This window comes from Camelus bactrianus, chromosome 29, assembly GCF_048773025.1.
Source record: "Camelus bactrianus isolate YW-2024 breed Bactrian camel chromosome 29, ASM4877302v1, whole genome shotgun sequence".
Classification (NCBI taxonomy): domain Eukaryota; kingdom Metazoa; phylum Chordata; class Mammalia; order Artiodactyla; family Camelidae; genus Camelus; species Camelus bactrianus.
This window is the reverse complement of record NC_133567.1, coordinates 3,966,297-3,980,254: the sequence shown is the minus strand read 5'-3', so window position 1 is coordinate 3,980,254 and position 13,958 is coordinate 3,966,297. Positions and strand designations below refer to the sequence as shown.

General features: G+C 46.6%; 1 protein-coding gene across 1 annotated transcript in view; it reads right to left on the bottom strand.

Annotated features, from left to right (window-relative positions):
• XKR4 (XK related 4) overlaps nucleotides 1-10,740 on the bottom strand; it is a 288,910-nt gene extending 278,170 nt beyond the window's left edge. Inside the window, exon 1 of the mRNA XM_010970736.3 lies at nucleotides 9,623-10,740. Within this exon, the coding sequence (XP_010969038.3) occupies nucleotides 9,623-10,425 (803 nt within the window). The 5' untranslated portion in view covers nucleotides 10,426-10,740. The remainder of the gene's footprint in view (nucleotides 1-9,622) is intronic.
• Between the last annotated feature and the right edge of the window lie 3,218 nt (nucleotides 10,741-13,958).

The following is a 13,958-nucleotide window of genomic DNA, read 5'->3' as shown; positions in this document are numbered from 1 at the left end:
GCAGGAACACAACTAACATTTATGCCTTCATTGGGATGGTGTTACATTAACCTGTTCCCATCTAGGACTCAACTTTTCAAACCCAAACATCACGAACCAAATCAGGAAAAATCCCAAAGGAGATCCGTGACTGCCGTTCTTACCCGTAGTGCATCCCCTGGAAATACGAAGCCCTGTGGGATATGCTTCCTTATTTCTGCTATAATAACAGACGCAAATACGATAAATCACTTTGGATAGTCTTCTAGAATTGACCTACATTTTAAAAAAATGATTGCTATTAATTTTAGTTTTGTAAAACAGCAAATTAATGAGCTGAAAGTCTGTCAAGACAAAAGAAGCCTTTACAAATCCTTTCCCCTGCTTTCCTGAAGCATGGTGTCTTCATTGTCACCGTTACACCGAGGCGGTGATTACGCCATGATCTAATGACCGAAGTGATGGGGAACCGTTTGTTACTGTTACAGCCACAAGGGCTGCCTTTGTTCTGAGTATTGACTCCCTGCTACTGAAAAAAAAGACCTGGGAAGTGAAGAAGCTAGCCCCAGTCCGATACCTTTATTCCTAGTTTTTATCTCAGCTGCAGAAAGAGGAAGTCAAACTGCTATTTGCATGATGACACCTAGGTTGGTGGTTCCAGAAGATGACTTTGTCCTTCTAAATTGTGGACTTGATGGGAAGTCAAATCAAAGTCAGCTCAAGTCTTTTTAGACTCATGTTCACTGCAGAGCCTACTTGTTCTGTGTATGCCTGGTTGTGACTGCCTGATCCTCGCCCACCCCACACGCTGCCCACTGCTCTGTTTGTGCAGAAGGAGTCTCCTGACAGGAAAACAGGGCATGTGCATAAATCAAGCAAAAGAAGTAGAACTGATTCAAACAGCCTCCTTCTGAGTCATAATGAAGAGAAAATAGTTTGACATACTTCAGATAATTTTTAAATAGATGCTTACATTTTTTTTTTAATGTAAAAATCTGAAATCTTGTCATGGGGTTGAAAATTGTTCAGCGTCGTGACAAATCCAATATCCTAGAGATCCAGGCAGCCCCCAACCAGGAAAGGGCACGGTGTGGATCTCTTCTTCCAGCACAGGGTGACACAGCCCTGCCCTTGAGCAGGTGCAGGCCTGGATACAGTAACTTTGTATGGAGTTTAATTCAATTTCTAGCATATTAAACCAGTGACAGTGTAACCCAGGACAAGCTTTTAATTTAAAAGCAAATCTAGCTCTGACAACAGCCTTCTCGTTGACATAATGGATCGTTCCTTTTAAGCCTGTGAAGCATTGTTCCTATTTGCTAATCACAGCGCTCCAGCTGTGCACACCTCGCCGTGTGGCATGGAGAAGGCAGCCCGGCTCCCCGAGCCTGTGCGGCACACCTCTCAGAACGAGCGACGTGCAACACTTCGAACATCGGCTTCAAACACTAAGATATGGGTTTTAATGAAAATGCTCTGATATGATTATAACTAAAATTCAGAACTGACACAAAATAAGTTGCATTATACAAATGAGCTTAAGATTCTCTCTCTACGCGTAAATGGTACGAGGTCCCGTGTTTTAGACACTGATATTGTCAGCTCTGGAAAACCCCCCTGGAGATCCCCGTTGACGGACTCACACGCCGGCAGGCGCGGCTTCGGAGGAAGAGGTGCGGTCTTCCCGGCGCACGCGCTCTGGGGGCTGGGCAAGCAAGCAAGTGTTCATGGGAAGAGCAGGATCAGAATTTTCAACCTGGAAAGAACCTTGGACGTTATTTTTGACCAATCACATCACACGGATAGAAAAGTAAGACCCAGAAGGAGGAAACCAAAAGAAGATCAGCTCGTGGGGTCCCGGGGCTGTCACATCGGCTGCTCGTGCTGCCACAGGTGACCCGCGACAGCTCAGTGCCTGCCTGGGTCTGGGCTACTGAGCGCTGAAGCACCTCTAATGTCTCCCCTTTGGGTCCAGTGCCCCCCAGGGCAGCTGCCCCTCTAAACAGGACCCACCACTGATATTCTAGCTATGACCCTCTCCCTTCATCCCAGGGCCAGAGAACCGCTAACAGTCCCACAGACCCCTTCCTGCCTCTGGGGGACTTCTGGGCTGACTCATGGCCAGATTAACCCATCTTCATTTTCCCTTGCAGTATGTATTAGTTCTGTACAGATGCTAGACTTGGAAGCAGTGTTTTATGGTGACAAGAATTATGGCCATGACGGTGGCGGTGGGTGGTGGTAGTAACAATGGAAGCGAAGGTTTTCCATAAGCAGACAAATGGGAGCACCCGAAACACCAAAAATCATTCTGTTTATAAGGATATTCTCAGAAGGTCAAACGCAGGTAAGAATTAAGTGGAAAATATCTACCCCAAAGCCTCCCCCATCTGACTTTTCTATCAGCAGGAACAGGAAAGTGAAGCTGGGCTTTTGGCTGCATCTTTCTCAGAAGAGAACTAGTTTTTTTTTTGTGAAATTTAGCCCCACATCCCTAGCACTAACAATCTAAAAAGAGCTGGGTCACTTGTATCCTCTCTAGATAACACTGCACCATTTCTGACTCACTGCACCGTTGGAAACTCAAGAAGTAATCAAGCAAGTGCAGCTACACCCTTACAGAGAAGAAAGAATAACCTGGGCTTCCTTCACAGTTGAGTAAATATTCACTGAATATGCGTTCCTATACACCTGAGTTCCAAACACAGAGTGACTTCATGAGATTTGTCCATGGGCCTCCTTCCCAACCAGTCATGCCAACAGTTACTGGGGACACCATCATATAGCTGGTGTGGTGGTCAGAACGACACAGGCTGTTCAGGAGAATATTTCCTGTTGAGAATTACTGAATGCTGTCTCCATGAAATATATCAACATACTACAAGTATTTTATAAGATTATAACTAATAAACACTTTCTCATGACTAGCACCACCTTGAACCTTATATTTGATAATGCATGAGAATAGCAAATCCAATTCTAATTCCTAGTTTTCCTTCCACACGCCTAGAATGTGTGCCATTCAGACTCTAAAACAAGCCAAGAAAATGTGCTGATCAGATTAGCCAGCGACTTCGTGTATAGGGGAATCACTGTATCTCTTACTCAGTGACTGGTGTTACTTAAATTCATGGGTAGCCTATTTCATTGAAACTGCAAAATATAGGACATATTAATAGCAAGTCATGTACTTGGATATTCAAACATTAAGGGATTTTTTTTTTTTTTGTAAGTGACTGAGCAAAGACCTTCAAAGCTCCTGACCCAGGGATTGTGGACATTATTCAAAAATGGTAGAATCCATCCGTATAGATTCTACTTTCAACTGCTCTGTGAAAGTTGCCTGCAATTTCTTGGGGTGTAATAAGCCTAACTTTTTTTTATCTTTGTGAAGCAAACGGTGTAGAGTTCAAGTGAACGGAAAAATTACAACTTTTGTACTTACGACAAAGACCCTGAAACAGGTGTATCTACCACACAGACTTAAGCGTAAATTATTCCAACTCGTACAGAAACCCAAGTAAACGCACAGAGGGCTGTCTGATTGCATGTGGATTTGTCATCTGTTAGCTAACACACTCTAGGATGTGGCATGGATCTGTGATGCTCCAGGGAAGATACTGGGTCCATGAACCAATGAATAGATTTCAGAGTGACACAACTGCAGTATTTCGAGCAAACTGGTACTTCTCTCATGCGCAAAAAGGCAAAGCTTAGTCCACTACGTTTAGAGCAGCATAGAACGAGAAACTGTCATAAAACCTCAGAGCTGGAAGATGATCTAGTCCAACCCTCTGTGTACGAGCTAAAGTTGCTTCCACCACAGCTCCGCCTGTGGTTTCCACACTGTACTTACAGACAATCCAGAGATGCAGGACTCGTTGCTTCTAAGGAATCTTAGTAGATCTTGGGATCCTTTTGACTACTTAAATTGTTTTCCCTTACATACATTAATTCAAAATCTCTTCCTGTAGGTCCCATCCATTTCGTCCCAGAGGGTTGACACAAAAGTCTTTTCCACATTATAATCCTTCAGTGGTGACCAGAGAGCTCTCAGGTTTTCAGGCTTCTTTCCTATCTAACCATCCTCACGTGTATCAACCATTTTTCATGTTCCTTTCCCCCACCTCCCACATCAATAATGAATTCTAGCCTAGAGTCTGTGCAGAACTATGTGACCTGGAGGGGAAAACACTTACAATCCACCGTCTCAGTTTCCACGTGGGCAAAATGAAAGCGTCACCTCAAAGATGATTCTGAAGATCACGTAAGAAAGAAGACACGGAAACCCTCTGAAAAGTGAAGTGCGACACAGATACAAGGGACACGCTTCTGAGACCCAGGAAACCTAAATCTCAGCGTGGTGAAGCCCACCATGTCCTAAGGAAAACCTCTTCAAAAAGTAACACAAAATAAACTTTTGCCAAGAATCTACTTTAGTATAAATATAATTAATTTCAACCAATCTGTTTTTCTGAAAAATCAACTCTCACCACGTTGGGCTTATTTATATGCCCTAATTATATCCAAACTCAATCCCTTTAAAATCAATAAACTTTTATGAAAGAAAGGACATGATCAAGTTAGAGAGGAATTGATGACAAGTCTTCTGAAACATTCAACTTCTTGCCTGTCTTCGAAATAAAACAATGTTTTGCCCTTTTGTGACCAGTCCTCCTCCTAATGACCCTCCCGTGGTTTCTCGGCGCCTTCAGAATAAAACCTCAGCTCCTTTCACCGTCCAGCCCAACTAGTCTATCTTCATCTCTAGTGACTCTCACTCACTCTCTGTCCTGCCTCGCTCTTGCTTGCATCTCTGCCCTTACACACAGTCACACCCAAGGCTCCTCAGCCAACACCCAGCTTGATTCAGATAACAGATCTTCCCCGCATTCAAACCTTTGCTCACACATCTTCTGTTCCAGAGCCTTACCTCAACCATGAAGGTGGTTTGAGTTTCTTGTTTCATTCCCTGTACTGAAATTTTCTGTTTACTATTCTGTCTTCCTTGTCAGAGACATTAGGTTCCTTGAAAGAAGATGTGTTTTTTCACTCATCCTGGGATGATTAGTAACTAGCACAGTGCCTTGCACAGAGCAGGTGCTCAACACAGATGAACAGATAAGCTAATGTGCAGTCGAAGGAGCTCAGACATGTGGGGAATGGCCATTCAATAAACGCAGGGAAGGGCACCCATCTTTCCTGACCTACAGCAGAATCCAGAACTAACTCAGAATCAATAAGGAACTTTTCCAGTAGCTGAAGGTGTGACCTATATGCTATTTTCCTATCCATTCTTTATCTCTAGAGCTGTTGATTGTTTGCAAAGCACTTTCTGCTTGCTTGCGTACATTACACCATTTAATCGTTAAGGCCACTGCAAGATCACCTTATTCAGCTGGGATTTCAGGCGGCAATCTCAGCATGTCCAAGTGGTGAAACAAAGAAGGACGCTGGTCGGAGATGGTCTGAGCTCCAGCCTCTGGTCTGCCGTTCAGCCACTGGCATGTTATTGAAGAAACAGCCTACCTTATCCAAATTCAGCTCCCTCTCGGACTTTGCCAACCTTAGTCAAGGTAAATTGTCATTTTCATACATGGTGTATTTATTATCGAAGTTGGCATTTGGAGTTAGCTAACTGAGCCAGAAAGGGCACAGACTTTAGGATAAGACAGGCCTGGTTTGGACTCCGAGCTACAGCACGTCACAGTTGGGTAATCCTGTGCCAGTTTCTTAATCTCTCTGAACCAGTTTTATCATACGTAAAAGTACTAATGATTAGAAAAGATAAGGAGTATAAAAATATTTGTAGATTTTTTTAAGAGCCATATTAAATTCTTGTTATTATAATTCTTGCTGGCCATGTTTAGGAAGGGCATAGGACAATGTTTCTCAAAGTACTTTGTGTGCCACACAATTATGACAGTATTTAGTAGGCGTGCCTTTAAAAAGTGATTGACAACTGCACGAGAGCTGACTAAGTAAAGGATGTGAGAAGCGCTGCTGTGGAGAGATCTGTTTAAGTGTCTTCAGCACGTCATTCCCTCAGCGCACGTGAATGTGGAACACACGCTAACACCTTGTGGAGGATTAAGCATGGGAAACGCAGGAAAAGCTGTTCTTTCATCAGGCGACTCTCACGATAAAATGTTCAGAGACAAATACCAAAACGGTAAAAATACGCTCCATTCTACCATCCATTGACTTTGCGACGGGCCTGTTTTCTAGGAGACAACTAAATATGTACAAACCTATACACATATGCGGGTAGGAGAAGTTCAGGTGGAATTTTAAGAGTAAGTCATAAATTCTGAGGGAAGAAGACCGAGGTATAACTGGTCATGGGGATGAAGACCAAACACTGTTCTGACTGGGCATTTATGATTCCCGCTGGCTGAACTGCATTCCTAGGAACTTCCGGGATCACACTGCGTGAGCAAGAAAGAAGAGTACTTTTTCATTCACTCACAGGCGCGGTTCCTTTAAAGTTGTAATTGCTCTTTTCACATGGTAGCAAAAATTCATTATTTCAAATGGCTCTTTCCCAGTATCAACTCCTGCAACTTTAAAAGCTGCCATTAACTTCCCATTAGTAAACTTTAATTGAAATGAATATGCATCATTCCTTATAGCGGTTGCACTTGTTAATACATGTACGAACACATGCAAATTGTGTCCAAATTTTTTCGAATAGCTGTTCCTGAACAAGTAAACACTTTGATGTTATTTCAAAGGATTTTCTCTACAGAGAGCTTTTAGAATGTGGCCCTTACCTAAAATAACTAGATTTCCATGGAAATACAATGAACAGTTACCAACCAGCCTAGCTAAAATCTATGTTATTGATCTTAGTAAGTAGCACGTTAAAACATGAATAATGGCCCCTGAGCCTTGAACCACTCACACCCTGGTGTTTCTGCACCATTTGTGTACAATGCCTTGAAAAGAAAAGCTAGAAGAAGCAGAGATGCTCCTAATTTAAGGAACCATAGTGGCCAAAGACGATGGTCTACTATAATAATCTGAGATGAACTGCATCTCACCAGCTTACTGTCAAAGATACATCTAAGCCCCAAGCTCCATTCAAACATTGTACACTTAGGGAAGTCGAAACAATTCAGAATGCATGTAAGTGCAAAATTCATGAACCCTCCGATCCCGTTTCAGTTTCCTACATTAGGCTAAAGTGTTTTGTTTTGTTTTGCTTTTAATCATTATAAGGAGAAAATGAGGCTGAGTCTTAAATCATGCTTCCACCAAGTTACCACCATCCTCCAAATATCTTAACCAGAACCCAGGAACAGTAGGATTAGATAATTCAGACATGCATATTAAATACGTTGTTCTGAACATATAGACAAATATCTAAAAACATTTCCAACAATACTTCCTCCCAGATGACCACGTGTTAGCAGAACAAACTTCAAAGCCTCTAAGGGAAACACTGTAGAAATGCTTAACAAAAAGGAGCCATGTGTGACCACAGTTCCTCCAAGTGTTGGGTTGGTTAATGCAGTTGTCTGACTGCCTGTGGTCTTCCTTCTTCATTCAATCTCCCCCTTCCCCCTTGACAGCTTTGCTGTGTGTCCAGTTGACCCAGTGGCTGTGGTCTCACTGAGATGTGTTTAGGCCCGTTTTCTTTTCCTAATTATTTCTCACTCTCTGCATTTTATGTCCTGAGATATTAAACGTCATTTTTCAATTGGGAAAGTATTTAGTTTAGAAGGTCTAGGAAACACAATTATAATTAAAACGACTCTTCAGTTCACAGAATTTGACACCCAATTTTTCATAAAGTATCAATCTGCAAGAAACTTAGATAGTTCTTCAGTCAACAGAGCTGAGAAGTGTTTGCATTATTTACATAAATCTAGAAATTCTAAAGGTGAAAGTGAGCGATTTCCAAATCCTGGTAAAGTTTGCAGAAGTTAACAAATGGAGCGTTAAGCTTCATTTGCTACATTATCAGATTAAGCCTGCTTATCCTATGAATCCCAGCCACTAAACAGTTTCAGTAATTAAATAAAACATTTGAGTTTTTCACCAAACTTGAGGAAGCACATCAAACAGTAAGTCTTTGCAATAGTCAATCATGGGAAATAGAGCTGTCATATTTAACACGTTTCAAAAAGTCCTTTGAGTCCAAACTAGGGAGGTTCCCAACATCAGTCTGTCTGATTGCATAACATATAGCACTTTTCCAGAAAGAATTTGTTTTAAAAAAAAAAAAGTTTCACAGTTTGAAACTTCGGCAATGCTACGTGTCTGTGTCTATGGTTATGTCTAGCCTGCTTTACAAAGCAATGGTCCCAGGAAAGGCTGAAAAATCATCACACTTGGTCTTAATGAAAACACTACAGTTCACCAGAAACAAAAAGAAGTTTTTAGTTCTGTTCCTCAAACTCTCTGAGTTGTCTCCATGTGGGATAACTCAGCATAGATAATGACTTCTAATGCTTTTTTTTTAAATCACAAAAATAACTACAAATGAAATTGAAAAGGACACTGGCTTAGCAGAACGTAGCCCCACATCAGTGCACTTGTGAGGAACTTTCCTCACGTTACTTACATGTACTAAGTCATTTTAAACCAAAAAAAAAAAAAAAAAAAAAAACCAAAAAGCAAAAAACAAAACTCTGGGATGTTAGCATTGAAATGCTTCAATACAAATAATTTTTGTAGATGTAAAATATCACTTCAAAAAGCTTTCAAAAACATATAAAACTTGGAGAAGCATGGTTCTGAGCATACTGCTCTATTATATTCCTAAACCCGGGCAGTGACTGTTCAAATGATGGTTCCCTCTGCCCAAAGAATTTAGCCCTGTGGTCCAGTTTGTAAGTGGAAGTAACAACTGTGTAAAAGGACTTGGTGAATCAGACGACAAGCAGCAAAGCCAGTCAATGAAGATGCCAAGTGTGATCAAAGTTTAGAAGACGCACCACCTTTCCCCAAGGGTTCTTAGTTATATGAGAGCTCAGATACGGAGATACTGCAAGCTAATCAGAAAGTGCACCATTAGAATAAGTCTGGGCCCCCTCAAGTGTGCTTACACCTGGAGATAAATATAAATACAGAAATCTACCAAAAAGACAGGTGTGTCCCTACTAAGCTCTTTACTTGAAGCACAGTACTTCTCTAGCCAGGATAATTAAAATGTGGGCACTTTTGAGCAACAACAATTCCCACCTAACTAAAATTGGCAGTTTTTCACAGGGAACAAAAGAAGCCATCCAAATTGCAACATACACCTCAAATTCAACATAACAACAACAAAAAAAGATTTTTAGAAAACGTGATAGGAATCCTCTCCTACTCACTAAAACCATCACTAAAAATATGTGTGTGTAGGGGTGGGGGTTGTAGCATATAAAGAGAGAAGCCAGGGAAACAGTGGGGAGACAGAGGGATGAGGTGCTCAAAGCCACTCTGCTGCCTTTCCCTTGCTCCCCACTCCTCTCCCACCCTAGGCTGTGATCACACATTTAAAAATGCAAAGCCCCAGTTAAAACAAAACAAAACAAAAAGAGTGAGACGAGGGTTACTCCCACAGCAACCCTGTACGATTTTCGTGCAAGAGCAAAGCAGTGGGGATGTAGGAGCAGCAGCAAATCTCCCTCTTCCCCCACCCCTGATACGGTACCTCCAGATCTGCCCGAGCTGCAAGATGTGGATGAGTGACTGCAGGAGCCAGATGCAGAAGGAGCAGGACGCAGACCTGTGCTTGCCGCTGGCCCGGGTGGCCCCGCTGCTGTTGATGCCGCTGTTGGTGGCGGGGATGTTGCTCTTGCTGGCGCTGGACGCTTGTCTTTGCGGCGTGGAAGGACGAGCCTCGCCTTCCGCTGCTGCAGACCCGCTGCCGACCACCGGCTTGCAGTCCGCTCCAGACTGCGGGCAGCTGGAGGCGGCGGCGGCCGCGGCGCTGTCCTCGGTGCTGAAATCGTGCACAAACCAGCGGAAGCTGAACACCTGCACCGAGAGCGAGCCGAGCACAACGAAGAAGAGCGTGAGCCCGAACCACCAGCGCTGCCCGCGCAGGTAGTAGTCCACGGCGAGCCAGATGTCCGTGCCCACGTCCGCGAAGTACACGGCCACGGCGGCCAGGATCCAGAGGCAGTCCCACAGCGAGTAGCGCCGCTGCTCCCTGCCCAGGCGCAGGCACAGCGCCGCCGAACCCGCCCCGCCGCCGCCCGGGCCGCCGATGCCGCCGGAGCCGCCGCCCGAGCCGCCGCTCCCGGCGCAGCAGCAGCAGCAGCAGCGCGAGCAGCCGCCGCCGTCCGGGCAGCAGCCGCCCCCCGCTGCCTCCTCGTCCTCGGCTCCCGACCCCGACGGCAAGCCCGGAGCCAATCCCTGCACCGAGCCCGAGTGGTCCGAGTTCTGCAGCGGGGTGAACGCCACGTCGCTGCTCTTCTTCATTTTCAGCCTCCCGTCTGACTTAGCGGCCATGATGCCTCCAAAGCGGCGGAGAGCCCTCCTTTATGTGACACCTTTCCCCGCTGTCTCCTCCTCCCGCCACCTCCTCGCCTCGCCCCGGCTTCCCTCCCTGGCGGCGCGGCTCCCCTCCTCCTGCTCCTGCGCCGGCTCGCCCGCCGCCCGCCGCCGCCCGCCGCCCGCCGGGCTGGGCGCTGGGCCGGGCTAGCGGCGCGCCTGGAGCCGGCAGGAGCGCCGCCTGGCTGCCTGCGCGGAGCCAAGCTGCTCGCGGCGCCCCGCGCGCGCCCCGGCTCGCCGCCCGCGCTCCTCGCCGTCCCGGCCTCGCGGCTGCCGCCCGAGCCGCCGCCGCCGCCAGCAGCAGGAGCAGCAGCGGCCGCCGCGGCGCTCCTCGGACCTGCACATTCCTCTCCTCCCCTCGCGCGCGCTCCCTCCTCCCGCTTCCTCTCCTCCACCAGCTGACTCCGAGGGAGAGGATGACCTCATCCCTTCTCTTCCAGCTGCCGCCGCTCCCACCCCGGCTCGGGAGGGGCGAGGGAGGAGGAGGGCCCCAGAGGAGGGGCCGGGGCCGGGAAGCGCGGCTGGGTGGGGGTGGGGAGCGGCCGGTCCCCGGGGCCGGGAGGAGCGGCCAAGAGGATGGAGGAAGATGGTTGAGGACCCCAGCTCACGGGATTTCGGAGAACGCTGGGTGGATTTGACCGACCCTGGGGGAGGAGTAGGAGAGCGCGGAGGGGAGGGGTCGCCGCGTCCAGCCAGCGCGGAGGTCTTAGGAGAGTGGGCACCGGCGGGTGTGGCAGCGGCGAGGACTGGGGAGGCGCAGGCCTCTTTGTATTCCGTTCTGAGCTGCGGGTACCTGGAGAAGGGCTGGGTGTGCAGCTGGGGCCGATGAGGGTTGGGAGTTTGGGTTTAACTCGGATGCCAGGGCCCCGAATGCTGGCAGCGGCAGTGGGTGTGCCCGGCCTTGGGGAGCTAGGGAGGCAGAGGGCGTGCAGGGCCCGCGAAGGCGCGGAGAGCGTACTCCGGGCCGCGGAGGACGGGCGGGTCCTCCGGGAGCGCCGAGCCCGCGCCCTCGGGGGAAGGAGGGCGCAGCCCGAAGGCTCCGGCTTCTCGGATAGGCCGGGGCGCCCCAGGCTCCCGGGGTGAGGAGGCGGTCACGCGCCCTCCGCCGCCCAGACTCAGGCCGCGGGGCTGGTACCCCCATGCGCTCTCAGCGGCCGGAAACGGCCAAGTCAGGAGGAGCGGCGGCGGGGCAGGCCGGGAGGCGGCCTTCAGCCGGGCCCTCGGGCAGGTGGGCAGCGCGGCACACCGGCTGCGGCTCGCGGCGCCGCGGGCGGCGGGGCGGGGCGGCCGCCGCCGGTAGTGGAGCCCGGCCCGTAGGCGGGGAGTGGTTGAGCCGGGAGCTGGCGCCACCTCCCCTGCTTTAAAACAGAATTACTTAAAGCTATAGGAGTTGCAGAGTTGTGTAATCCCGCAACTCCAGAAGAGACTCGAATAAAATAAATCTGTGATCGGAGTGGTTCACCAAATTAAAGAAAATATGAAACATTTTCCTGATCGAAAAGATTCTGAAAAATCCGATAGGTAATAGGATCCTCTCTCTCGCTCTTTTTTTTTTTTTTTTTTTGATAAGAAAACTTAGTCTTTGATTTGTCTCACTTAACTTTTGCAAATCTAAGAGAGTGTAATTCTTAAATTATACCGTGACTCACATGTTTTAAGACCAGAGGGAAGTGAGGCAACACGAGTTACCCTGCCACGAAGAGCACCAGTGTGGTCTTCTAAATCTGGAGGCAAAACCTAACACCCTTCCCGCTCGCTTGTAGACCCCACGCTCAGTTCGAACCACTGTGTGTGCCGTTCTTAATTAGCAGCCTTGTGAGGTAGGTGTGCACGCCTGTCTCAGCACGTGGAAACAGCCGCCTCAGGTGTCTTGTGCTGCGGCTCAGCCGCTGTTTTGGCACCAACCCCGACAAAGCCGAACTTGCCCACCCTTGTCCTTTATTCTTACAGACTGGTGTCCTGGGCTGCCTTCCGTGGCCTTTGCCTGACAGTTTGGCAGGAGGGTGTGGGGCCAGAGAGCCCATAAACATTACCTGACATGTACAAACCCAGTATTTCTAGCAAAAGCATGGCCAAGTAAGTGGTGAATGAGGGTCAGTGCAGGACCATGGAGCCAGTTAGACTGCCAAGCAGGGGGTATATTTAACTTAATTTTTATTTTATTTTATTTTTTATTGAAGTATAGTCAGCTTACAATGTTGTGTTAATTTCTGGTATACAGCATAGTGATTCAGTTATATTTATATAGATTCCTTTTTATATTCTTTTTCATTATAGGCCACTACAAGGTATTGAATATAGTTCCCTGTGCTCTACAGTAGGTCCTTGTTGTTTATCTGTTTTATATATAGTAATGTGTATCTGCATATCCCGAACTCCCAGTTTATCCCTCCCCACTCCCTTCCCCCTGGTACCCATTTCTATGTCTGTGAGTCTGTTTCTGTTTTGTAAATAAGTTCATTTGTGTCATTTGTTTTTAGATTCCACATATAAATAATATCAGATGGTATTTTTTTTTCTCTTTCTGGTTTACTTCATTTAGTGTGACAATCTCCAGGTCCATCCATGTTGCTGCAAATGGCATAATTTTATTCCTTTTATGGCTGAGTAGTATTCCATTGTATAAATATACCACAGCTTCTTTATCCAGTCATCTGTTGATAGACATTTAGGTTCCTTCTATGTCTTAGCTATTGTAAATAGTGCTGTTGTGAACACTGGGGTGCATATATCTTTTCAAATTAGAGTTTCCTGTGGCTGTATGCCCAGGAGTGGGATTGCTGGATCATATGGTAAGTCTATTTTTAGTTGTTAAAGGGTGTATTTTAAATCTGGCTTTAAAACTGGACCCTCTTGGAATAGAACCATCTTTTTTTTTTTTTCTTATCGGAAAACACACTGGTTTTTTTTCCCCAAGGTCCAAATCTAAGATTCCATCTCCAGGGCACTGCAGCTGATCTTACTTTGTGCCAAACCATTGGGGAGAGGAATAATTTCTTAGGTAACTGGGTCCTAAGGGACAGAGTGTTTTCTAGGTCAAGGGCAATTCCTTAACTTGCACCAGACATCAAAGGCTGCAGAATATCTGAGATTCCGCAGGGCTGGAGCTGCCTGGGGTTTCCTTTAGGGCAGGGATGTTTCTCACTCAGCTGTATCCTCTGCATCTGTCACAGTGGCTGCATTGACTCTTTGCTCAATAAATACCCATTGAATGAATGCTTGCATTGATAGAATATTCCCCAACAGAAAGAATGCTACATTCTGTACGAATGTTCCCATGGAAACCAGAAGTATGAGACTTATCCTGTTAGGTTCTAAAAAAGAAACAACTTGTAATACTTTCTTTATTAATACATTTATTCAAAAATTTTTATTTTTTATTTTTTATTTTTTTAAGTTTCTGTCTGAATCATCTCTGGAAAGTGGTGGTGGGAGTTAGTGGGAGGAGCATGAGCAGGAGGTCAGAGGATGGACATTCACATCCAGGCTCT